Source organism: Dendropsophus ebraccatus, chromosome 4 (assembly GCF_027789765.1).
Source record: "Dendropsophus ebraccatus isolate aDenEbr1 chromosome 4, aDenEbr1.pat, whole genome shotgun sequence".
In the NCBI taxonomy this organism is placed as follows: domain Eukaryota; kingdom Metazoa; phylum Chordata; class Amphibia; order Anura; family Hylidae; genus Dendropsophus; species Dendropsophus ebraccatus.
Window position 1 is genome coordinate 66858612 of NC_091457.1, and position 26716 is coordinate 66885327.

Genomic DNA, 26716 nt, shown 5'->3' on the forward strand with positions numbered 1-26716 from the left:
TATGACCCAGGTAAGGACGCATCCCTGCCAGGTTTAGGCAGGACAACAATCACCGCCTCCCTCATGGTGGCGGGCAAAGAACCAGACTCTACAGAAGCCTGCCAAACCTCCAGTAATCTGGGTAGCAATACATCTCCAACCTTTTTGAACAGTTCACCTGGCAGTCCATCGAGACCCGGTGCCCTATTGTTAGTGATGGAGGAGGCTGCCGCCTCCAGTTCCTCAAGTGTCAGCGGGACATCCAGGGACTCCCGTGCATCATCAGTCAGGGAGGGGAGGGCAACCGAGGACAGAAAATCTCTAATGTGGTCAGGAGTGGCTTCCAACCCAGAACTATATAGATCTTTATAGTAGGAATAAAAAACGTCTATAATGTCAGGTGTAGCAGTCACCAGGGCACCATGTGCATTCTTAATATGTGTAAGGAAAGAAGGGCCCCCCTGGGAGCCAGCAATAACAGATAATAAGTGCCCAGTACGTTCCCCCTCTACAAAAAAGACACGTTTAGCAAAGTTCCTTTTGTGGGCCTTTTGTGATTCCAAGTCGAAGTCTGCGAGTGCTTTCTGAGCTTCCCTGAGTCTATTTGCCGTAGCGGCAGAGCCACTGGTTATGTGGGCTTCTTCTGACCGCATGAAGGAGTCCAGAAGAGCCGACTGGAGCCGACCCCTGGCTCTCCTAGTATGAGTAATTTGTTGTATAAAGTGGCCTCGCAAGAACGCTTTCATTGCGTCCCTCACTACCTGCGGGGAGGCAGAGCCAGCATTGAGTAAAAAATTCCTCCACCGCCATGTGAATACTAGGTACCTCCAGAACAGACAGCCAGTGTGGGTTAAGCCGCCAGGTTCGTGCAGTAGAGCGCCAGACCCCAGGGTGCGTCAGTAACAAACTTAAAGGGGAGTGATCAGAAAGGGTGCGCGGTAAATATTCCACCTCCATCACCTGAGACAATGCACGAGAGTCTCCAAGGGCCAAATCAATGCGTGAAAGACTGTTGTGTGTAGGTGAGTAACAAGAATAAGCTCACACACAACCGGATGTCGTGCCCTCCAAATATCAAAGAGAGCCACTTCTGACAACAGAGCAGTCAGGGGACTCACTCCGTGTGAATTGAAGATGCCATGGACATCCTATCCAGGTGGCTGTCCAGGACAGAATTAAAATCGCCTATGAGGAGCAGTGGGGCGTCCGGGTGTGCAGCACTAAAGCTCAATACTCTTTTCATAATCGAGCCATTATAGGGTGGAGGTATGTAAATGGAACACAGTACCCATTTAACAGCATATATCGTACAATATAGACAAACAAAGCGACCATAAGGATCTGCCTTAACCTCTAAACATTTAAATGGGATACTCTTGTAAATGAGTATACTCACACCACAGGAGTATTGTGAGCAATGCGAGTGATAACTCCAACCAATCCAGGACCTGCGCATTAACTGGACCGTGTCATTAGTGAGGTGGGTCTTTTGCAAGCAGAAGATGAGAGGCTGATATTTACGTAGCTGGTCAAACAAAGCGTAGCGCTTGTCTGCCTCACCGAGACCTCTTATGTTCCAAGAGACCACCCTAATGCCAGTCGCCATGGTGAAGGAGAGAAAAATGAATCAGCATATACATCCCTGTCAGTACACAGATGGAAGAGCAACAATTTACCACTAAGAACACATATGAAAAATAATGATGCAGGACGCGCCAGCAAGAAAAAACAAAAAAGAAAAAGGGTGCCTAAGGAGACCCAACACTAAAAAACAAAAACGTCAACTGAAGGCAAACTACCAATTGGGAAAGTTGCTCCCTGGGAAAAAGAAAAGAAAAACAAAACAAAAAGTTCCAGAGGAAAAAATTGGAAAACGAGCCGACCACTACGTGTGGACAGCAGGGGCCACCAGTTCTCCACGCTACCAAGTGTAGAAAACAGAGTTCGCAAATCCGGCGAATGACCCCGCAGTAACAGGATAATTAGGCAACTGCGGGCTTAGAACAGCGAGTATGACTGAAGATCCCCCCCCTCACAGTAGAGGGATATGTCCCAGATGAGGTGAAATAAGCAAGGTTTGATCATGGACGGGCTTCCTGTCGGATCTGCTGCTGATGTACTTCAAGCCATCGGACAGCGTCCTTTGGCTCAGTGAAGAAGTGTGTGTCACCCATGGCAACGACACGTAATTTAGCCGGGTACAGCATGGCATATGACACATTTAGTTGGCGCAGCTTGCGTTTTACTTCTATAAAACGTGCACGTTGTTTCTGGATTTCAGCGGAATAATCCGGGTAAAAAGAAATGCGGCAGCCATTAAAGGAAATATCCGGATTCTGACGGGCAGCTTGTAAGATGGCATCTCTGTCTTTGTAGTGCAGTAATTTAGCCAGTATGGGACGTGGCGGAGACCCCGGCAGCAAAGGACGGGTGGGGACACGGTGGGCCCTCTCTATAGCATATAGTGGAGATAGCGTCCCGTCTGCCAACACATCCTTGATCCAGGATTCAAAGAAACGTGTGGGATTGTTGCCCTCGGCCCTTTCTTGGAACCCCACAATGCGCACATTATTGCGCCGCAGTCTGTTTTCTAGGTCATCCGCCTTAAGAAGAAGGGCAGTAATTTGCTGATCATGCCTGCGGGTGTCCCTAGCAACAGGAGTTAGCTTATCTTCCAAATCTCCAATTCTGCCCTCTGCAGCCGCCATTTTCTCATTAACTTTTTGAACATTGTGGCGCACGAAAGACAGTTCCTCCTGGAGGGTGCCTAGTTGTTGTTGTAAGGCAGCAATAGCTAAGTTGCCTTTAGTAACAGCTTGAAAGACTTTCCTCAGTGTGGGTTCATGCTGCTCGTCTCCCTCCTCCTCCTCCCCTCTGTGCACCTGTACCATGTGCTCCTGCTGCTGTGTAATGGCGGAGCCCTGTGTGCCTGGCGCAGGCATATGCAACCCCGGGGACTGTGGGCTACGGGGCTGGTTGGCCGTGGGGTTTCCTCCTTTCCCCTCAGCTTGTGCCCTAGCTAAGGCAACCAGTTTGGTGACTGCATTCAGGGCGAGCGCCTTACCGGACCACACCGCAGATGAGCCGGCGCCATCTTGGGAGTCTCTGTGAGGGAGCGCAGCAGGCTCCTTTTGCTCTCTGGTGCCTTTCCTGGTGGCTGTACCTCCGGCCATGACGTCTCCTCTGCCACCGTAAGTCGCCGGTATGTAGTGGGTGCCGGGATCGCCGCTCCTCAGCCCGCAGGAGCAATTATATAAGGCCTATATGCGGGAGCTCACACTACATGCGACCGTCTACATCCCCGGTCAGGCTCCGCCCCCCCCTCTGCTCTCCCCTTAAAGAATTGACATGTCTGTTCTTTGAGCAGAGAGGCGAAGAGAGCGGAGGCACGCAAGCTCTACCATGAAGGCAAGATTTGGTGGACGGGGGTTTCCGCACAGAATCTTAGCGCCAATTCCGTAGTGTGAATAGGGCCCAAGAGTAAAACACCTTGTTGATATAAGCCATTATAGAGCAGATACAGTTCTACTTTAGCAGTGAAGGGCTGAAGCAATGCCCTCATAGCACAGGAAATGTAATACTGGAATAAGGGGAAAGAGGTCTGATGCACTATAGGCAGAGACACTGCTGTCCCTTACATATTGCAAAGGTTGTAAAATTATGCTCTATAGTGTATAACCCACAGAGGAAAACTATGTAGAATCTGCCATAATGTAAAGCCTAGCAAAACATGGTTCACTAGCTCTCATCTGTGTGTATTGTGAAATCAACATTAACCCCCTTCTGTATTTCCACAGCCTAAAATTATGTACGGTATCTGACAGTGTTTGCAAGTCTCTGGCAGAAGAGATTGGATGCTGTCAGAACTTGGAAGAAATCATGTAAGTATGCAAAATGTGTAGAGAATAGAACGACATGTGCATGCAAAACACACACTGATATGGAAATCATGGAAATAAACAGGTATTAGAAAGAACACTACCTTGTGAGACAGTTCCAAAAAAGAAATGTAGGAAGGGATCTGGAACTTAGATTGCAAATCCCTGAGCAGGTTCCCCTTATGCTGAGCTGCCAACAGCTGAGAGCTCAGGGGGGGTCCGGCCTCCAGGAGGGGTGCCCGTCTCGCCGGCCCTAGAAACGGTCCTGCACTCTGTCCAGGATTCCAACCGGCCACATGGAAAACTGACATGTCAGTTTTGTGCAGCCGCTATTCATTGAATAACAGTCGCACAGACATGTGAGCTCACACAATGGAGAGTGCGGCTCCAGCCACACTCTCCATTGTGTGTAATAGTGAATTGCGATGTATGCACCCACATCCTAATTGAACAGAAATGAAGATCATTTGGCCGTTCTGTGAACCAGTGTGTCAGATAATGTGTAAACCCCGCCTTAGGCTAGAAAACATTTGGTCATGAACTTGTTTTACAATAATTACTGAAATCTCTTTATACTGCTGTGGGAAACAAGACTGTAGACATGTAAAAAATTTCCAATGGTCACAAACCTAATGCACAACATTTTTGCCTATACACAGATTGGTATAATACATCAATGCATATATTATTATAATACAAATATATGTAATATGTTAATATTATACACAATGTATTAATGGATATGCTGGCAGCTTTTTTAACACGATTAGTATATAGTCTTTGATTGTATTTGAAATTTAAATATTGCAGATTGTCTTGGAATGGAATTGGGGATGATGGATCATGTGCTCTGTCTTACTCTTTAAAGCATATGAGAAGACTAAAGAAGTTGGAGTAAGTGAAAGCTGTGGGTTATGGTCATACACCACACAGTATTTTTGCTCAGTATTTTGCAACCAAAACCAGGAGAAGATTGGAAACACAGCAAGGCTATGTTCACAGTGTGTGAACATGGCCTTTCTGTGTTTTTAATCCACTCCTGGTTTTGGTTGCAAAATACTGAGCAAAATTTCTGTGTGGGAACATAGCCTTAATTAAAGGTAAAATACGTCCGTGATTGTAAGTGTAAAAATACAACTGTATTTTTAATATAATAATGTGCTCCATTGTAGTCAAAAGAATATTGGCCGGAAGTGCACACACCATATAAAATAATTGGCTGAACTGATTACATTATTGAAACATTATTTACAACCTGGCCTGGAAATACTTACGTTTCACCTGTTCACAAATTGTTTTATTTCTACTCAATATTTAGCTTTTATTATACTGTGTTTGAACCTAGCCTTAAAGGGGTTATCCAGCGCTACAAAAACATTGCCACTTTTACCCCTACTGTTGTCTCCAGTTCAGGTGTGGTTTGCAAATAAGCTCCATTTACTTCAATGTAACTGAGTTTCAAAACCCCATCCAATCTGGAGACAACAGTAGGGGGAAAGTGGCCATGTTTTTGTAGCGCTGGATAACCCCTTTAAACATATGATACACTTAGAGTGTGGCTTTTAACTTGGCAAAAAAAAAAACAACAACAAGTAAACCAACAAGAAGTTGTTTAAGGATAAGTTTACTGGGGGAAATTGTACAATAGAAAACATGCCAAGACATACAGTAACTACATGCCGGGTTTTGCAGCAAGGAAACATTTCTCTCTGGGTGGTATGGTTTTTTGGGGGTGATGAATGTATATTCCTTAGCCACAAACTAGCAGGCCTTATTTCTGTGGAGAAAGGGAGATCAGTGTCTTTCATAAAATTGTTTTGTGGGAAACTAAGAAAATACAGGCTAAGATCCAGTTCAATGGGAGAATTGGGCTGTTTATTAAGAAGAAAAATTGTTTTACAGATCCTGTTAAAATCTATAGGATTTGCCATCAAAAATGTAATGTCTATGGCCAACTCGAAACAACTGTCTCAAAATTAGGAATATGACTTTGATGGGGTATATATAAAAAGGTTTATAATAATGAAATAGAACCTACATTGTTCAGGTTGTATAGCCATCTGATTGCATTTCTCCTTTTCTTGAGTCTGGAGAAAAACCAAATCAGAGTAAAAGGTGCAGAAGCAATGGCCCAGGCGTTAAGTGTCTGTCTTTGGATTAAAGTAATATGGTAAGTGAAAATTGATGATTATATTAAAAGAAAAGTCATCTATTCTAATAGCTGTAATATGGGGTTTTGTGTACATAAAAATAAACTGTACACATTACAAACAGTGTTTTAAATTTATTTATAATTTATTTTAAACTATTTATAATGTTAAAGTGTCAAAGTCAAAGGCAAACATATTCTGCAATTTTTTACCACTTTTACCATGCGTTAATGTATACCTTTTTTTTTTTCCATTTTAATGTGTATGTTAACCCCTTCAGGACAAAGGACGTAACTGTACGTCCTTTTCTGTGGTAATTTACAGCTCAAGGGCATACAGTTACATCCTGGAATGAAACGGGCGCTGTCAGTGATAGCCGGGCACCCGCCGCATCTGCCCTGAACCGCGCCAAGTGGGGATTGCAGCAGTTAAACCTATAGGTGCTGCGATCAGGCCAATCGCAGCACCTATAGTGTAGAATAGAGGGAGAAATTGCAATGTAATGTGCCTGTCATCAGGCAATCAAGTAGTGATCTCCCCATGGTGGGACAGTAAAAGAAAGTATAACAGTAAATAAAACATACACACAAATAAAAGTACACATATTTAGTATTGCAGTGTATGTAATGACGCTGGCAATAGAATTATCACTTAACTAAACCCGCATGGTGACCGCAAGAAAAAAAAAATCCTAAAATCACTAATTTTGTCATTTTTTTCATGAAATGTGGGCATTTTTCACAAGAAAATTGTATGGATATCGGCCAAATTTTACCACTAACCTAAAGTAAAATATGTCACAAGAAAACAATCTCAGAATTGCTAAGATAAGTTATAATATCAAAGAGGTATAACCACATAAAGTAAGACTGGTCAGATTTAAAAAATGGGTTCTAGTCCTCAAGGCACTACCTGGACTGGTCCTGAAAGGGTTAAATGAAAACAAAAACATAATGTAAACTAAGGCTAAGGCTTGTTTCGCACTTCCATCTTGCTGTCCGTTTAACATATTTGTATAAGGGAAAACAAGGGCTGCAAAAATGGATGGTATAACTGATTCAGTTTTATGCCAAACTTCAGGATTCATTTTACATTAGGCTATGTTCACACTAGGTAAGTTATGTATAAATCACAGCCACTGTTGCCGATTTACAATAACGGCCATGATTACTAGGTAACTTACGTAGTGCTGCCCTCTATGGAATCCCAGCCAGAGTGTATACACATGGTATACACTTCGGCCGGGATCCCTAGCGGGGCCACAAGAAACTGACATGTCTGACATGACATGAATGTTCCTCCCCGCCTTCTAAGAGCCATAGCGCTTTTATTTTTTCACCTACAGGGCTGGTTGAGGTGTCATTATTTTGTGCCATGATCTCTAGTTTATATTATTATCATATTGGTGTAACAGAAAAATTTTAAATCGCTTTTTATAAAAAAATTTCTGATATATAATTTTAAAAAATCAGCAATCTTGGTGGGGTTTTTTTTTCGTTTATGCAGTTCACTGTGCGTGAACAATAATGTTATATTTTAATAGATCGGACAATTCTGCATTCTACGATATACACTCACCGGCCACTTTATTAGGTACACCATGCTAGTAATGGGTGGTCTTCTGCTGCTGTAGCCCATCTGCCTCAAAGTTCGACGTACTGTGCGTTCAGAGATGCTCTTCTGCCTACCTTGGTTGTAACGGCTGGCTATTTGAGTCACTGTTGCCTTTCTATCAGCTCGAACCAGTCTGCCCATTCTCACCTCTGGCATCAACAAGGCATTTCCGCCCACAGAACTGCCGCTCACTGGAGGTTTTTTCTTTTTCGGACCATTCTCTGTAAACCCTAGAGATGGTTGTGCGTGAAAATCCCAGTAGATCAGCAGTTTCTGAAATACTCAGACCAGCCCTTCTGGCACTAACAACCATGCCACGTTCAGAGGCACTCAAATCACCTTTCTTCCCCATACTGATGCTCGGTTTGAACTGCAGGAGATTGTCTTGACCATGTCTACATGCCTAAATGCACTGAGTTGCCGCCATGTGATTGGCTGATAAGAAATTAAGTGGTAACGTGCAGTTGGACAGGTGTACCTAATAAAGTGGCCGGTTAGTGTATAATATGTTTATTTATTTTTTTATATTTTTATTTTTATAATGGGCAAGGGGGTAAATTAAACTTTTATTGGGGGGGGTATAAGTTTTTTTTTATACTTTTAAAAACTTTTTTATAACACTTTTTTAACACTTATTATTTTTCACTTTAAACATGCAATCATTGAGTGCATATACTGATCTATGCTATGCCATAGCATAGCATAGATCAGCGTTATCGGCAATCTATGCATAGAGCCTGCCTGAGAGCAGACTCTATACATAGAACACTGATCCGACAGGACGGAGGTTTGTGACTTATCCCCTGCCCGTTGGCACAAGTGATCGGGACCCTCGAAGCTGCCTATCATTACCCTCAGCTCCCTAGACTCCGATGTGTGCTGGGCCGCTCTCACTGCAGCGGTCCCATACACATCAAACCCCCTGAAGTCAGGAACATATATGTGCATTCCTACTGGGGTATGTGCAGTAGAAACGTATATATACATGTTACTGACGTGAAGGGGTTAAATTTAAAGTTAAACATACTGAAATGTATTCAGTGAAACGGATGCAAAAACGCATGTGAGCAATGTCTATCCTTGAAGGGATAGTTGAGAAAAATAAATAAATTCTTTCACATTAACTGGTGCCAGAAAGTCTCAGAGATTTGTAATTTACTTCTATTACACAATCTCAAGTCTTCCACTACTTATCAGCTGCTGTATGTCCTGCAGAACGTGGTGTATTCTTTCCAGTCTGGAGAGCAGGAAAAATAGAAGTAAATTACAGTACTCTGGCAGTTTCTGACACCAGTTGATTATTTTTTTTTGCTGAACTACACCTTTAATTGAAAGGCATCCATTCTTTTTTTAAATTCATGCTACACACCTGAACATTCAAGTTGCAAATGCAGCTCCATTTTGAGCGCTCCAACCTGCTTCCCAGAAAGCCATATGAAAGTCATGTAACAGGAAAGCTAAGGCTATTCACATATGCTGTATTAACATTGTGAGTGCTCACAATAAGCTCTTCCCATTTCAAAGGCATTTTTATTTGTTTTATTAAGTTCACAGTACAGTATAATAACATTAGACAAGGCTAAGGTTCAACACAACACACCCGAGGACGTTTCATCCTTCTCTGATGTTATAAGCCTTTACTGTGGACTTTCAAGAATAAAACTAAAAAAATCGCCTTTGAAATGAAAAGGCCATGTGGAGAGTAACTCACAACCAAGTCTACAATTCTTGCAAGAAAGGGTCAAGCCTTAGAAAGAGAAGCTTTTACCTCTTTAAAGCCCCTGAACTCAATCCAGTTCAACTCAAGCCTGAAGTATCTGTGAGAAGGTCAAGTCACAGTGAAGAGAAGTGTCTGCCTTTTTAGTGTCTACAGTGTTCACACAATGTCAAAAATAGAGTAAAGGCGGCTGATTTTGATATATAAAAACAAATGTCCGTTATTGCCGCGATTTAACTGACTGCAATAGCAATGTATTGAAGTCAATGAAAAGACGGACGTTCAATGCACACAATGTATTGAATAACAGACCCTGGATTTTACCCTGGATGTCAAAATAATGAATAGGATCATTTTTTTCGGACGTCTTTTGCAAACAGCCACACCCAAAGGCCAATTAGTAATCCAAACTAGAATAATCTACCAATAGCCATCATTGCACTAAGGGTAGGCTAGACAGTTGAAAGACGCCCCTTATCTTAGACTCAAAATGGCAGACGTAATTTTAAACAGAGCTGAAAAAACATTGTGTGAACATAGCCTAATCTTGTCAGTATACTTCATGACAGGTTAGCTTTAGGTTACAAACCCACTTGCCGGATCTGCAGCGAGTCTCCTTGCTGCGTTTTTGCAGCGAGACTCGCTGCAGATCCTGGCCCTATACTTTCAATAGCAGAGAAACTCGCAGCAGGGATGTACATCCCTGCTGCGATTTTGTCTGCAGCCCGCCCCATTAACCCCCCGGCCGCCGGACATTATACATTACCGGGTCCCCGTTCCTGCTTGCTTTCGGGGCTCCCAGTGTCTTCACGGCCCGCCCGGCCAATCAGTGCGCTGCGGCGGGGCAGCGCACTGATTGGCCGGGCGGAACGTGCCGGGAGCCGCCGAAGCAAGCAGGAGCGGGGACCTGGTAATGTATATCCTGCCCGCCCCCCTGCAGCCCCGATCGCCCCGCAGCCCCCGGCCGCACGATCGCCCGCAGCCCCCGGCCGCACGATCGCCTGCAGCCCCCCAGCCCCCGGCCGCATGATCGCCCGCAGCCCCCAGCCCCGCAGCCCCCGGCTGCACGATCGCCCGCTGGGGGCGATCGTGCGGCCGGGGGCTGCGATGCTGGGGGCGATCGTGAGGTCGGGGGCTGCAGGGCTGGGGGCGATCGTGCGACCGGGGGCTGCGGGCGATGGTGCGGTCAGGGGCTGCGGGGCTGGGGGCGATCGTGCGGCCGGGGGCTGGGGGCGATATACATTGCCTGATCCCGGCTCCTGCTTGCTTCAGCGGCTCCCGACACGTTCCGCCCGGCCAATCAGTGCGCTGCCCCGCCGCAGCGCACTGATTGGCCGGGCGGGCCGTCAAGACACCGGGAGCCCCGAAGCAAGCAGGAACGGGGACCCGGTAATGTATAATGTCCGGCAGCCGGGGGGTTAATGGGGCGGGCTGCAGACAAAATCGCAGCAGGGATGTACATCCCTGCTGCGAGTTTCTCTGCTATTGAAAGTATAGGGCCAGGATCTGCAGCGAGTCTCCGGCAAGTGGGTTTGTAACCTTAAAGTTATTTCACCGAATACTTGTGTCAGAAGTCTTATTCCTGCACTTTGTATTACTCAACTTGAAGAGTGTGGGTCACACAAGGGACATTGGGTTAGTGTCATCACCTTGCCATGTAATATCCCAGAGGAACTGCAGTACCGAACTAACCTGCAAGATACAATAAGGCTGGGTTCACACTACGTTTTTCTGATCTGTTTAAAGGATACGTTTTTTCACCCTTAAACATATGATAACGAATGCGTTAACGGATACATTATATTGTATATAGTAACATATGATAACGTATTGCACAAAGATGTACCCTTTTTTCACCAATCCATTATGCATATGTTATTTTAACGGTACCAGCACTATTAGCAGCTCAGAGATAATGCTTATTCTTTATCATCACCCTTTCCTATGTGACATCTGATTGTTTCTAGTTAGAAACATCCTGTGCAGTAAATCAATGTGTGACATAAAGAAAGTATACTGATAAGGTCTTCACTAGCCTCTGCTGACTCCTATATTAACAGGTCATGTATGCCTTATCTTTCTATATAGTATAACCCACCTATTCTATGTGAGGACTTAGTACATTGTGAATTTGTTAAGCTAAGGGTTAAGCTAAGGGTTAAAAGTAATGTCTTTATGCAGAGTCCATTATTGCAGTCATTGATTCTTTCTTAATGTACAATGAGCACACTGTTGATTTAACATTCTTGTGTATTTTTCAGCTTGTGGGGCAATCTAGTAACAAAGGAAATGGGAGAGAAGCTTCACAAAGAAAATGCAAGGCTCAGCTTTTGAATACGCTATAAAGACATTCAATGCTTCTTCTAAAACAAATAGTAAAGAATCTTTGCAAACAGCCTTGATTTAAAAATGCTGCTGTCTAATGTTTGTCCCTTCCATCTGCCCCCTTTTCTAGATCCTTGAAATAAGTATTCTGGGATCAGACTACGCAGGGTTTATTTGTAGTCTGTAACCACAGAGACACATATTTCTGTACAGGAGCTGCATCAACAAAATACTAGTTTTTCAAATGAAGACGAATGGTCCTTTTACACGGAACGATTATCGGTCAAATCTGCGTGATAACGCATTTGAGCGATTATCTGCTCATGTAAATACAACTAATAATCAAGCAACGAGCGTAATTTATCGTGGTCTTTCAAGATGTTTTCAAATCATCGCTGGTCGGCCGCTGAAAATTCACAGATCATTTTGTCTAAATATTCTTTCAAAGATTGACCCTAGTGTGTGAGATGGCCTTAAACGAATTTACTATCAGGTACATTCGCTTTAAGTTCTGCACATGTATAGAACGGCGATTCTATACATTGATTCTAATGGAGCCACGTCAGGGAGGGTCAGGGGTTACCTCCCACTGGGAGCAGGCTGGTATTGGGGATAGAACGGTGCCATATATAGGAACCGGGACGCAGTTCAAAAAAAGGACTGTGGCACCGGCTTCCCCGCGCCCGCGCCATTCTATCCATATGAGGCACTAGATGGTACATTCACTTTAAGTGATGTTAAAGTGATCGTAAAAACTATTTTTTTGAACAATTTATGTCTTTGTCTATACGCTGATCAGCATAAAAACCAAATCGTTGCTTTAAAACCGTTAAACGATCGATTGAGCGATTTATTGCTCTGTTTAAAAGGACCTTAAGGGGCAGATGCCTCAATAGCTAAATGTTGCTTCATTGTTTATTTGCACAAATTCACTTAGGGAGGCATTTATTAAGTCCGGCGTTTTTTACACCGGACTTAAAAATGCCCCTGCAGCTCCGGCGCTACGGAGATTTATGTAGAGGCAAACTGCTAAGGACTGGAGTAGGTTTTCGGCGTATATTTGGGCGGAACGGATGGTAAATCGCGCGGACTCTGAGTCCGCACCCTCCGTTCCGCCCACTACACGCCCCCTTTCCGCCCCCCTGGCATACTCGGCGGAAAGTGCCGATTTGCGAATATTTTATTTGCAAATCGCCCATTTGCGTATAAAAAAATACGCAAATCGGCACTTTCCGCCGAAAATCATCCGTTCGCAGGATGATACATGTGGCCCTTAGTGTGTAAGGCTTTGTAAAATAATATGAAAATACTGCTGTAATTGTTAGGTAAAAATACAACCATATTTTCAATATGATACTGAAGTCAATGAGAAATTGTCCGGCAGTGTACACACAATATAGAATATCGCTATAATTGATTACTACTGTCCCAATTATGAACATGCTCATTATTTACAACCTGCTTGTGCAGAATACAGTACTGTTTTTTTTTCCATCTGTTCCCACATTGCTATATTTTTTACTTCCATATTTAGGCCTTTATTTTACTCTGTGTGAACCTAGCCTAAGCGTAAAGCATATGTAAAGATCTGAGTAAATTTGTTTACTTTTATTGACCACTGGAGATTCTTTTACACGTGAACACTTACTAAAATCCTAATCATATAGGTTTTGTCAAAAACAGTTTAACCTATTGTTGAAATTTCGCACATGTGACTGTTCTGTGAATTTTTCAGATGTGGTAGAAAGCAATTTAAAGCCACTGCAGTACAGCTAAATGTGTTTTTGGCATGTTTTCACTCACTATTTATAGTGGCTCTCATTTTAAAAATGAATTTAATTTAAAAGGTGCAGCCCATAGCAATAAGTTAAACTCTATGCACTAATCTGCTTGTATAAAAGCAATTATATCACTGGTTTCTGTAAGTATTTAATATGATGTTACTATGAAGATATCTAATGTCCTACTTTTCAGGAATGAGGCCATTGTGTTTACATACAGTTTGTAAATGATGTATTGGATTTTTTTGGCGATAAGATTGCACATGTATATAACGTAGATGGAATAATTGATCATGTGGCAGCTATAAATTCTTAGGGCAGTGTGAACATGCAGTTTTCTTTGATGATGTTGATAATGATGTGTATAAGGGTCCATTTACGCAGGAAGATTATCTGCCAAAGATTTGAAGCCAAAGCCAGGAATGGATTTGTAAAGAGTTTCTGGCTTTGTGTTTCTGGCTTTGGCCTCACATCTTTGGCAGAAAATCTGTCAGATAATCTTTCTGTGTAAATGGACCCTTAGGCTATGTTCCTACTAGGTAAAAATGAGGGCAAATCAATTGACATTACTAATAATAATCTTTTTTTCCCCCCAACAATGGCCGTTATTTGCCCTCATTTTTACCTGGCAGGAATAGCCTAATGCTGATTTATTTGTAGTAGATACTATATTTAGAAATTAAATCTTTTGCATGCACTCTCATTTTTTAAACCATTTTGTGAACATACCTGGTTCTTAAAAAAAAGTAATTGGCTGTTAAATCAGCCCAGGAGTAGGGATGATCGAACAGCGGGAATTTTCAGGTTCGTTCAAACTCGAACTATCATCTTTTTATTCAAAATCGATGGTTCGAGTTCTAACGAACCTGAAAATTCCTGCTGTTCGATCCTCTCTACCCAGGAGGAGCCATAGGGCCCTATTACAAAGCCCTGCACTTGCTATAAATGAGCGCCTATTGCAAGGCTTTACCATTCTGCAGGGAGCACTACATGGAAAATAGGTGGATCATTTATGCAGCCTCTTACTTCTATTATTTATTAGCCACACATCCCATATACATGGGAAGATGTACAACAAATAATGTTGTTTTTTTTTACCAATTAAGTATCTTTTTTTCATCCGTCAATTTTGGAAGCCATATAAAGGCTTAAAGGGGTATTCAGGGAAAAAAATAGTTTTCAGGTCAACTAGCATCAGAAAGTTATGAAGATTTTCATTAGCAAATGCCAATAGAAAATTTCCTGCTTTGGACACTTCCTCACATAGACAGAAATGGCAGCAGAGAGAATCGTGTCAGACTGGAAAGAATACACCACTTCCTGCAAGACATATAGTGGCTGATAAATGCTAGAAGACTTTTATTAAAAGATTTTTTAAGAGAAGTACTGTAATTTGCAAATCTATATAATTTTCTGACACCAGTTGTTTAATTCCTTTAATTCTTTGCAATAAGAGTTATGTTTTTAAATGTCACCATTTGGGGGTACAAATTATGGATTTATTTGATTTATTTTTAGGCAGGTAGAACAAAAAAGCAATTCTGACAGTTTTGTAAAGTTTCGATTTTATGGCATTCTCCATACAGTGTAAATTACATGATACTATATTCTGCAATTTGTTAGGATAATGGTGATACCAAATCTCTATAGTCTTTAATGTTTTTCTAGTTTTGTACAATAAAAACATCTTTGCAGCAAAATATTGTATTGTGTAATTGCACTTAAAGATCTATTATGGTTTTTTATTAACATCTTTATGAGGACTTCCGGTCATGTAAGGACGCACGCCAGAGGAGCTCCCGGTGTGAGGCGGCACTATACCTTACAAATACCGCCGCAGACGACAACAGACCAGCCCGGGGAGACGCGGCAGCAGGCGGCTAGCAGGGGGACAAGCAGGTGGAGCGATATCTGCTCCGCAGCACCCAGAAACAGCCTCAGACGCCGGGCCACATAACGGCAGAGGGATCCAACATGGCGCTGGAGGAGGAGCGCACAACCTCAGGCGGCTCCCAGCAGGCAAGTGAAGGCTGGCGGGACCCAGAACCGGGGCAGCTGCATCAGGCCTACGGCTCAGTGGGACCGACACATCCTCCCGACAGCACTGGGGGAGAGAGCAGAAGGGATGCCAGCCAGGACTCCCAGCGATCCGGCGCAAGGGAGATGGCAGCAGGAGCCAGAGCCGGTAACCATGTTCCCTCTGTGGGAGAGACTCAGCCTGTAAAGGCAACGCTAGGGAGTCCCTGCCAGCACCAAGCTCCCTCAGACAGCCCTGCACTCCCATCCCAGACCCCACTACAGGGAACTATGGCACAAAACAATGCCCAGGGTCAGCTGCTGGAATATGCTGGGGAAACAGGCAGTGATGCCAGCATTACTAACTATACCTACTCACAGGGAGGACAGTTGCCTGCAATTGACTATAAGCTATTGGCAGCTGCAGTTACACAGCACATAATCCCGAACATGCAAAGAATAATAGAGGAAGCTTTTAAAACCTCTCTGTCTCAGATACGCAAGGAGGTTACTGATCACGCCACCAGAATTGAGGTGGTGGAACAACGTGTTTCTGCCCTAGAAGATGAAAACGACTTCCTTCGTTCCCGTGTACGCCAATTATTTAACGTCACTGAGGTTATGGAGGATAAAATAGACGATTTGGAAAATCGTTCCAGAAGGAACAATTTGCGCATCATAGGGATATCGGAGAAAGTTGGCACAGCTGACCTACAACCGTTCTGCGAGCGGGACATACCAAGGGCCCTTGACCTGCCCTATGCATGTAGAATTGAAAGGGTGCACAGATTGGGCATGCCCCCCAGTACCCGCGAGAATGTGCGGGATTCGATGAACACAAGACCTCGTCCAGCTATCTTCCGACTGTTAGACTTCAATGATAAAACGGCTATCTTACGAGCTTACAGGAAGAGGTCACAGCCCCTGGAGATACAGGGCATGCGCCTCATGATCTTTGAGGATTACTCTGCAGAAGTCACGAAACGGCGCAGGGCTTTCAGCAATGTTTGTACAGCTTTATTCAAGGCGAAAAAGAAATTTCAGCTGCAATATCCGGCCACCCTGCGCATTTTTCATACCGATGGCTCAGTGTCAACTTACAAGTCACCCAAATCGGCGGAAGACGCCATCAGGAGAAATGAGCCCTTCTATGGATCACAGCCGTCTAGTCAACGGTCACAGGGTCGGCCCGCCCAGAGTACAGCCCTCCATCCGGAACAGTCTTCGCCCAAGGAACAGCGCAGGCGTATGCGACGCACCAGACGCGCCAGAAGCCGCTCCAGGTCTCCCTCACCTGACTGAGTTTGTTGATGGAGAGGTCGGAACCCTGCTGCTCGAAGGACAGTAGCAAGTATTTCGCATACACCTGCTTAGATGGTTGTCGTTATCATTTAACTCTATTCTTCCTTACATAGCAACGGTCCTGCTGATATCTTGATCCTCAGGGCATGACTTTTTGTATATCCATGTAATGGTGCCCCCACGGGAGCCCGTTACATGGCTGAAAAAAGAGAAGTCTCATACTCGAAGATGGAGGGACAGCCTCTTGTCATCAGGCTCTCTCACGAGTTGACAAATCATTTTTATTTGGTTATGTTCTGTTGTTGTTTTTATGTGTTCCTAGTTTTACTCATGAGAAACACGGTATATGGCATATGGGTCACATGGTTTTTTCCTATGCTTTCGAGGGGAGAGGGGGGAGCCCAGCTATGAGCTCAGACAGATTTGTGGTCACCGGGTACTCACTGCTGGAATTATTCTCTCTGAGGCTGTCTTCTCATTACAATTTATCTTTGCATTCTATCTTTGTCTCGACCCATCATGGTTAGACTCGTAACATGGAACGTTAAGGGGTTGAGGTCACCTAATAAGCGAGTGCAGCTACTCCGCTTTCTGAAGAAATACCGCCCCGACATTGTAATGATGCAGGAAACCCACCTCGCAGCAGAAGACATGGATAGAATGCAACGATTTTGGGTTGGAAATGTTCATGGGTCTCCATCAGTAAATGGCAAGGCGGGAGTTATCACGCTGATCCATAGGTCTTTCCAATTTAAATTAGTATCTCATACCAATGATGCTGAGGGAAGGGTCTCGCACTTGATCATAGAACACCAAGGGGACCAATATAGCATTTTTAACATCTACGCCCCCAATGGGGATAACAAGAGTTTTTTTGCGGGACTGGCAGATAGGATAAATGCTGATACCACTCAGAAGAAGATGGTGGGGGGGGATTTTAACACGGTACTCGACCCAAAGGAAGATAGGAAGGGACCCTCAGCAGACCCTACACAATACCGTTCTAGGGACAAAGTGCTACCGGGTTTCCTGGAACAAACGGGTCTGGAGGACGCATGGCGCCTCGCACATCCAGCCGAAAGGGATTTCACCCACTTCTTACACCCCCACCAATCCTGGTCTAGGATAGACTACATTCTAACTAGCCCGATTCTCAGCCGCAGGGTAGAGTCGATAAAGCACGGGGACCTAGTTATCACCGATCATTCACCGGTTGTATTGAACCTGTTCCCATCCTGCCCGATGGGTAGCGAGTATATCTGGAGGTTTCCCTCCTTCATGACGGAGGATGAAACGTTCGTTGAGCTTTTGAGAGGGTGGTGGACGGAGTTCGACTATTATAACGCAGAACATAAATCCACTCCTCAATTATTCTGGGAAACTAGTAAAATCGTCCTTAGAGGCAAACTAATAGCTCATGTCACTTCAATGAAAAAAAAAACCGCCGCCCAATACAAAAAGACGAGTGATCACCTTAGAGGTGCTTACACAGCCTTCCTGGGGGACTGATCTGACTCCAACAGGGAGGCCTGGCAAGCAGCTAAGGCTGACTATGAGCTATGGCTAGACAGACGGGATAGAATGTACCGGTCCCAAGGCGAGGTGGAATTTTTCCGCTACAGTAATAAGGCGGGCAGACTCTTGGCTAGACTAGCAAAAGGTAGACATCCCCCGGCTCATGTGCTGGCACTGAGAGACCAACAGGGGACCCTACACACTACCCGGACCCAAATAAATAAAATTCTAGGGGATTATTACACGTCACTCTACTCCCCATCCCCCTTGGAGACGGGTGCCTTGTCCACTTTCCTGGCGGATTTATCACTTCCCTCCCTCTCTGAGGAGCAGCAGGAGGTGCTAAACTCAGAAATTACTGAGGAGGAAGTTCGTAGGGCTATAAAGGCCTCCTCTAATGGCAAGGCTCCCAGACCCGATGGGTTTACGGGGGAATTTTTTAAAACATTAATAGACCACATCGCACCTAGCCTTACCACACATTTTAATTCTATGTTCACCACTGGCAATGTCCCGGCAGGAGCAAAAATGGCGTACATAAAAGTTCTCCCTAAGTCGGGTAAAGACCCCACAGACCCGGGATCATACCGCCCAATCTCGCTAATAAACCATGACATTAAATTGCTGACAAAAATATTGGCGGACCGACTAGCCAACTACATGCCGGACCTGGTGGGGGAGGCACAAGTGGGATTTATTAGAAATAGGTCGGCAGTTTCTAATATTAGAAAAGTGCTAGTGGTCTTGGATAGGATCCGACACCGCCCTCAGCCAAACGACAACCCTGCTTTATTATCCCTAGACGCAGAGAAAGCGTTCGATAATGTTCGTTGGGATTGGCTGTGGGCGGTGTTAGAAAAATTCTCCATTGGAGGGCGCTTTCAGACATTTCTGGGGGGCCTATACACTGATCCGGTAGCGAGGGTTCATACCCCAGGGCTCTTATCAGCCCCAATCCCACTAGGAAGGGGCAACCGACAGGGATGCCCGCTTTCCCCTCTATTGTTTGACTTGACCATAGAGCCTCTAGCCAAATACCTAGAAACCTCGGATGTGTTCGAGGGTATTCAGGTGGGTAGCAGATCAGTCAAGACAACCCTCTTTGCAGACGATCTCCTGATTTTTCTTAATAACCCCCACACCAGCCTACCCACTCTATTTTCTTTCCTGACTGATTATGGTAAACTTTCAGGATATAAAATAAACTTCGCAAAGAGTGAGCTTCTTCCTCTGGGCCCATCTCCCCCCCCTGGGCACGTGCAGATAGACCGTCCTCTATACAGGTGGCTAAGTCGCATATAACTTATTTAGGGATCAAGGTGGGGAAAACGCCAGATTCTCTGTACTCATTGAACTACCCCCCGTTATTAAATAAAATCTATGCAGAACTGCGTAAGTGGGCACAGTTACCAATTACCTTTATGGGGAGATGTCACCTGGTAAAGATGGTCAGTTTTGCGCGGTTGTTGTACCCACTTCAAACCCTCCCTCTGCTTATAAAACATACTGATATAAATAAACTTCGCCAGGCTTTCTCCAAATTTATATGGGCGGGTAGACGCCCAAGAATCGCCTTCCAAAAATTGGCTCTGTGCAAATCGGATGGTGGGCTCAACTTTCCAAATGTTAGGGGATACAATGTAGTCTGCCTTCTCCGTCATGTTATCGACTGGCTACATGGCTCCTCCTATCATTCCAACTTCCCCCTTGAGTCAGCACTTCTTCAGCCTTGGAACCCGGTAGCACTTCTCCACACCTCCCACTCCCGAATGCCGACGCAGCTCAAAAGCTTTGTCATTTTAAAAGATACAGTAATGGCATGGAGGGAGGCACAAAAGATATTTAAGCTTCCTTTCCTGTTGTCCAAAAGGATGCCTCTCTTTGGACATCCAGAACCCCCTTGGGGAAGATCCCCCGTGTGGGCTGTGACATGGATGGCCAGGGGAGTCACCCTGGCGGGCCATTTAATTAATTCTGAGAGCAGGCAGTGGTTCACCCTGTCGGAAATCCTGTCCAAATTTGATCTTCCTCAGTCTCACTTCCTCTATGTTCAGCAGGTGTATGCTTTCTGCTCTACCATGGGTATCATGGGAGCCACTCCTGTAAAGACCTCTATCTCACTGTTATATAATGCCCTTAGAAATTCTTTCCTAAAAATTGATAGGACAGCCCTATTCCCGACCTGGGCCAGATGGACGTCCGATCAGCAAATTCAGGAACACATCTTACAAGGGTGGCAGTGGTTCACCCTGTCGGAAATCCTGTCCAAATTTGATCTTCCTCAGTCTCACTTCCTCTATGTTCAGCAGGTGTATGCTTTCTGCTCTACCATGGGTATCATGGGAGCCACTCCTGTAAAGACCTCTATCTCACTGTTATATAATGCCCTTAGAAATTCTTTCCTAAAAATTGATAGGACAGCCCTATTCCCGACCTGGGCCAGATGGACGTCCGATCAGCAAATTCAGGAACACATCTTACAAGGGTGGCACAAGGTCAGAAAGTGCATAATTAATGAAAGATGGAGAGAAACTTATTTTAAATTAGCACATAATGCACTCTATGGTTTCAATATACTTCCCTCTCCGCAATTCCCTGACAGAATCACAGCCTGTCCAAAATGTGACCAGCCCCTTACTAATTTGTGGCATGGGGTATGGAGCTGCACGCATACCCAAACATACTGGAGGGCCATAGCTAACTATGTTCACATGCACTGGAAGATAGAGATATCAAATTCCCCCCAGGCATTTCTCTTCCATCAATTACGACCCCCGGAGGAAGGCACAGTAGTAAAGGTACCGGACGTAGTACACATAGTCATACATGTGGCATTGCGATGTTTATTCCAGGAGTGGCTCTCAAGTAGGGCTCCAGATGTTCCTATGGTAATATCTCAGTTAAAAAGGCTATTTGGCATAGATAGAGTATATGCTGAAAGACACAAACACACAGGGATCAAGAGGTTTTTTGACCGTTGGCGTTCCTTCTTGGAAACCCACTACACAGCTCAGGAAATACATGACATAATGTACCCTTTTAGATATACAGAGTGGTACTGTCAGCATGATCTGGCAGGAACTTTGGGGTGTTTACGTGTCCAACAGTCAACTCTAGTAGTCCCTGACCGTACTGTATCTCCTTAGCTGTCCTGGCGTCCCAGAAGAGGGTTGGGTGGAGGGGCAGGGGAGGCGAATCTTTCCATCTAATTGTTATGGTACCAAGATATGAAAGATTATCGTGCCCAGGCGCGAATGTGTATCCAGTCGTTCTGTGTTGACCTGTGACATGCCGGATGTATCTTCACCATGTGTTTCTAAATGTGTCTTATGTGTGGTTTTTCATTTTCTGTTGTTCCTCTTTTTTTCTTCTCTTGAGAGAAGACTTGTATGCCAAAAAATGAATAAAAAAATTTATTTAAAAAAAACATCTTTATGAGGGCTTTCTCTTTGTGGGACAAGTTGTAGTTTACATTGGTACCATTTTGGGATACATTTTGATAACCTTTTATTCTATTATTTACCGTGTAAGATTTTTAAAAATCTTTAGAGAACTTTATTACATCAGTTGGCTGTGTTCCCACTTTTGGAAAAGGCAAGGCAGTCATCTTCCGGGCTGCTATAGCTCCCAGCTGCACCCTATAGATTTTTTTTTGCGGCTCCCCTACCATAAGAGTCACATCTGCCAGGTTATCTTTCCAACGGGGAAAAAAGTGTTAGTAGTCTCTCTGCCTGTTATACATCCCCCGCAGAGCGCGCTGACAGGCAGAGACCTGTGACTAGTCATGGGCAGCTCTCCGCGATAAAACATGTTTTTCCCTAATGTAAAGATAACCTGGCAGATGTTACTTGTATGGTAGGGGAGCTGCAATAAAGATCTATAGTGTGCAGCTGGGAGCCATATCAGTACAATCATATTGATTGGTCCCCTTCAAGGCTATGTTCACACTATGTAAAAAAAAAAAATTTAAAAAGTGACTACTTTTTTTTTCTTAAAATAATGTCAGTTATTATAGAAATCTAATTAAAGTCAATGGAATGACAGCTGCCCAATACAAATGAGGGAAGATTTATCAAAAGGTGTAAGCGATTATCGGGCGAATTTTCGCGATAACGATCGAATTCGAACTATAATCGTCCGTGTAAACGCGGCAAACAATCAATAAATCGTTCATTTTGTTCTTTTAATATGTTCATAAATCATCGTTCGTAAAAAATTCGCCGATCGTTCCGTGTAAGCAGTCGTCGCGCGATAGTCCGGCCGCCCGCTGCCCGGCCCCCCGCTCGCAGCCCGGCCCCCAGCTGATCCGCAGCCCCCTGCGCCGGCTCGATCGCCACCCCTGCCGCCCCGATCTTCCCCATAGTGTATTGAATATTGGACATTGTTTGAAGAACCGTCAAATTGATGTTCGTGACAATTATTTGCGGATGTTATTTTGCAAACAGCGGCTGTTATTTTTAGTTGTTCACGCAAATATCATTTTAGTTTTTTTTTACCTTTCACAGTCTTTACTACTTAATACAAATTTAAAAAGAAAACCAAAAGGGCCTGAACGAGAACAATGTACCAGAGTATGTCAAACAATGGTCATTATTTAATACTCAAATAATGTCCAGGAAAAATGTAGTGGGAACATAGCCTAAAGCTGGCAACAAAAAATAAGACAACAGTCCTTTAACCCCTTAAGGACAGAGCCTGAAATGGCCTTAATGACAGAGACAAATTTTATGAATATGACCAGTGTCACTTTATTCATTAATAACTTCGGGATGCTTTTACCTATCTGGCTGATTCTGAGATTGTTTTCTCGTGACATATTGTACTTTACATTTCTGGTAAATTGGAGTCGATACTCATAACGAATCTTTATGAAAAAAAAAACAAATAACGTGAAAAAATGCATTTTTCCAACTTTGAAACTTTTTTGCTTATACAGAAAGTGGTTATACCACATAAATTATATATTAAATGGCATTAGCAACATGTCTACTTTATGTTGGCGGCATTTATTAAACGATCTTTCATTTTTTTTAGACAATAGGAAGCTTAAAACAAATTTCCAAATTTTCTGTAAAATTTCAAAATCAGATATTTTTAGGGACCTGTTCTGGTTTAAAGTGTATTTGAGGGGTCTCTATGTTAGAAAGCTCCACAAAGCACCCCATTTCAGAAACTGCACCCCCCCCCCCACACTCTGCAAAAGCATATCCAGAAAGTCTTTTAACCCTTTAGGGGAGTCACAGAAATAAAAGCTAAGTGTGTAAGAAATTAGAAAATTTAAATTTTCTGTGCAGAGATTTTATTGTAATCCAATATTTTTCATAATTATAAATCTATTACCAGAGAAATGCACCCCAATATTGATTGCTCCGTTTCTGCAGTTTATAGAAATACCCCATATGTGGCCCTATTGCGCTATTTGACGCAACCACAAGCCTCAGATATAAAGGAGCGCCTAGTGAATTTCAACGCCTCCGTTATATATGGTCATTTTTGACCGTACCACTTCAGGTTGGCAGAGGCTCTGGGGTGCCAAAACCTAAAAAACACCCCTAAAGGCACACCATTTAGAAAACTACACCCCTCAAGGAATGTAAAAAAAGGGGTGCGGTGAGCATCTGGACCCCACAGGTGCTTCACAGATTTTCCGAACAATATGGCGTGAAAAAAGAAAAATTAATTTTTTACACTAAAACGTTGTTCTAGCCTTCAATTTTTCATTTTCTTAAAGGGATAAGAGGAAAAAAAAACACAAAATGTGTAGCCCAGTTTGTCCCGAGTACGGAAATACCCCACATGTGGCAATAAAGCGCCAAGGGGGCGCAGGACGAGCCTCCAAAGGGAAGAAGCGCCAATTGGCTTTTGGAAGCTGAATTTCACTGGAAAGGATTTCAAGGGCCATGTCGCATTTACAGAGCCCTCGTGCTGCCAAGACACTGGAAACCCCCCACAAGTGACCCCATTCTGGAAACTACACCCCTCAAGGAATCTAACAAGGGGTTCAGTGAGCATATGGACCCCACTGGCACAAATGTGGAACAATGTGACGTGAAAGGGAATATTTTCATTTTTTCACTTTCATGGCACAAATGTGCCCGTCATCAAGGGGTCAATATCCTCACTGCACCCCTTGTTAGATTCCTTGAGGGGTGTAGTTTCCAGAATGGGGTCACTTGTGGGGGGTTTCCAGTGTTTTGGCAGCACGAGGGCTCTGTAAATGCGACATGGCGTTCATCATCCATTCTAGCCAAATCCAACCTCCAAAATCCAAATGGCGCTCCTTCCCTTCGGAGGCTTGCCCTGCGCCCACATGGCGCTTTATGTCCACATGTGGGGTATTTACGGACTCAGGGGGAATTGCTCTACACATTTAGTTTTTTTTTCCCTCTTTTAACCACTTGTGAAAATGATAAATTCAAGGCTAAACCAACATTATAGTGTAAAAAATGTAATATTTCATTTTCACGCCACATTGTTCCACATTTGTGCCCGTCACCAGTGGGGTCCATATGCTCACTACACCCCTTGTTACATTCCTTGAGGGGTGTAGTTTCCATAATGGGGTCACTTTCCCGACTCCATATTGGCGATCAGAATAATCCCTGGATCAACGTGACCCCTGAAATAGGAATAAGGGACAGAATTTAGATAATGTAGAACACCGATGACGTGTGGTGCGCCTTGAAGCGATCCAGTATGCAGAGGCCGGGGGGATCAGGACAGGTGTCACACTGGAAAATGGTGTCCTTCCTGATACCCCTATTACCCCACACTCTGCACTTCTTCTGGGGTCTCCCTTTCTCCAGTGTGGGGGACGTCACCTGGAAAATGTTGTCCTGGTGTGATACGGGGTACTTCATATCCAGAAGCGCTGGGGCTGCTCCATGGCTGCTAAATATTAGGGCTCTATTACTGCCTCTGATATTTTCGGATCGTGCCGCAAGCTACAGTAGCTCAGGCAGCGAGGAACCGGAAGAGGGGGTGCTGGTATAAAAGTTATCCCCGTACAGGTGGTGACCTTTATCTAGCAATGGGAAGATCAGTTCCCGGACGATCTTCCCACTTGTTCCGAGGATTGGAGGGAGGGGGCATCTGGGGCTGGATTCGGGTGTCCCTTCCTACATACACTCTAAGGGTACGTGCACACTGCGGAATCGCGACAGATAACCCTTCGTGCATTCCACAGCTGGCACCCACCGGCGGAGTGATGCAGGCGCACGTCTCCATCCGTGTCATAGACTCCATTCTATGCACGGGCGGATTCCGCTCTCCGTCCAACGTGTTCATTCTTTGGATGGACGATGGAATCCGCCCATGCATAGATTGGAGTCTGTGACACGGGTGGAGACACGCGCCCGCAGTAGTCCGCCGGCGGGTGCCAGCTGCGGAATGCACGAAGGGTTATCCTTCGCCATTCTGCAGTGTGCACGTACCCTAAGGCTGGGTTCACACACTGTATACTTCAGGCAGTATTTGGTCCTCAAGTCAGGTCCTTATAGCAACCAAAACCAGGAGTGGATTGAAAACACAGAAAGGCTCTGTTCACACAATGTTGAAATTGAGTGGATGGCCGTCATATAACGGTAAATAACTGCCATTATTTCAATATAACAGCCGTTGTTTTAAAATAACAGCAAAAATTTGCCATTAAATGACGGCCATCCACTCAATTACAACATTATGTGAACAGAGCCTTTCTGTGTTTTCAATCCACTCCTGGTTTTGGTTGCTATACAGCCTCACAAATACAGCCTCAAATATACATAGTGTGAACCCAGCCTAAATCTGTAAGTGTACCCTGGGGTACTCTCACAGAGTTTGGAGAATTTCATACCCTCATCTCTTATTGGGACGGTACTGGCGGAAAAGACGTGTCTGGGGGGCAGCGTACGTTACGCTACCCCCAGACACATCACTGGAAGATGGATCCCCCCATTCATCCTCACTGGCTGTTTCGGTGTCGAAGGCAATAATAACGTCCGACACCGAAAACACCCTGGGGGCCATCTTTATACGGGGATTGGTATATGGGGTATGTAGTGGTGTAGTGTCAAACTTTATTCAATGTAGTGTAGTGTGGTGTAATGTAGTGTTTTTTACGTGTTTTTTTACAGTAAGTATAAAAAAAAAACCTACGCCAACAAAGGAGTTGCTGATAAATGCCGCCCTTATGTGCGGCACTTATCAGCAGACCGTGGCAGTAGAATATAGGAAAAAAACACCCTACCCCAAAAAGGAGGAGTTGCTGATTAGCAGCGCACTTTCGTGCGATGCTGATCAACACTCAGCGGCGACAGGATGCGGAAAATAGAAAAAAAAAATTTGGAAAGGAAAAAAATAAACTTTTTCTACATTCTGAACATCCCTGTAGCTGCTGATAAGTGTATTACAAATATCAGCCACTAGAGGGCAGCAGAGAGCAAAATCCGGAAAAAGCCG

At 44.3% G+C, this 26716-nt stretch overlaps 1 protein-coding gene across 2 annotated transcripts in view; it reads left to right on the plus strand.

Moving 5' to 3' along the window:
- NLRC5 (NLR family CARD domain containing 5) overlaps window positions 1–12669 on the plus strand; it is a 106048-nt gene extending 93379 nt beyond the window's left edge. For both annotated transcript variants that reach the window (XM_069966002.1, XM_069966003.1), the window contains 4 exons: window positions 3777–3860; window positions 4668–4751; window positions 5944–6027; window positions 11600–12669. In XM_069966002.1, the coding sequence (XP_069822103.1) occupies window positions 3777–3860; window positions 4668–4751; window positions 5944–6027; window positions 11600–11672 (325 nt within the window). In that variant the 3' untranslated portion in view covers window positions 11673–12669. The remainder of the gene's footprint in view (window positions 1–3776; window positions 3861–4667; window positions 4752–5943; window positions 6028–11599) is intronic.
- The last annotated feature ends 14047 nt before the right edge of the window (window positions 12670–26716 follow it).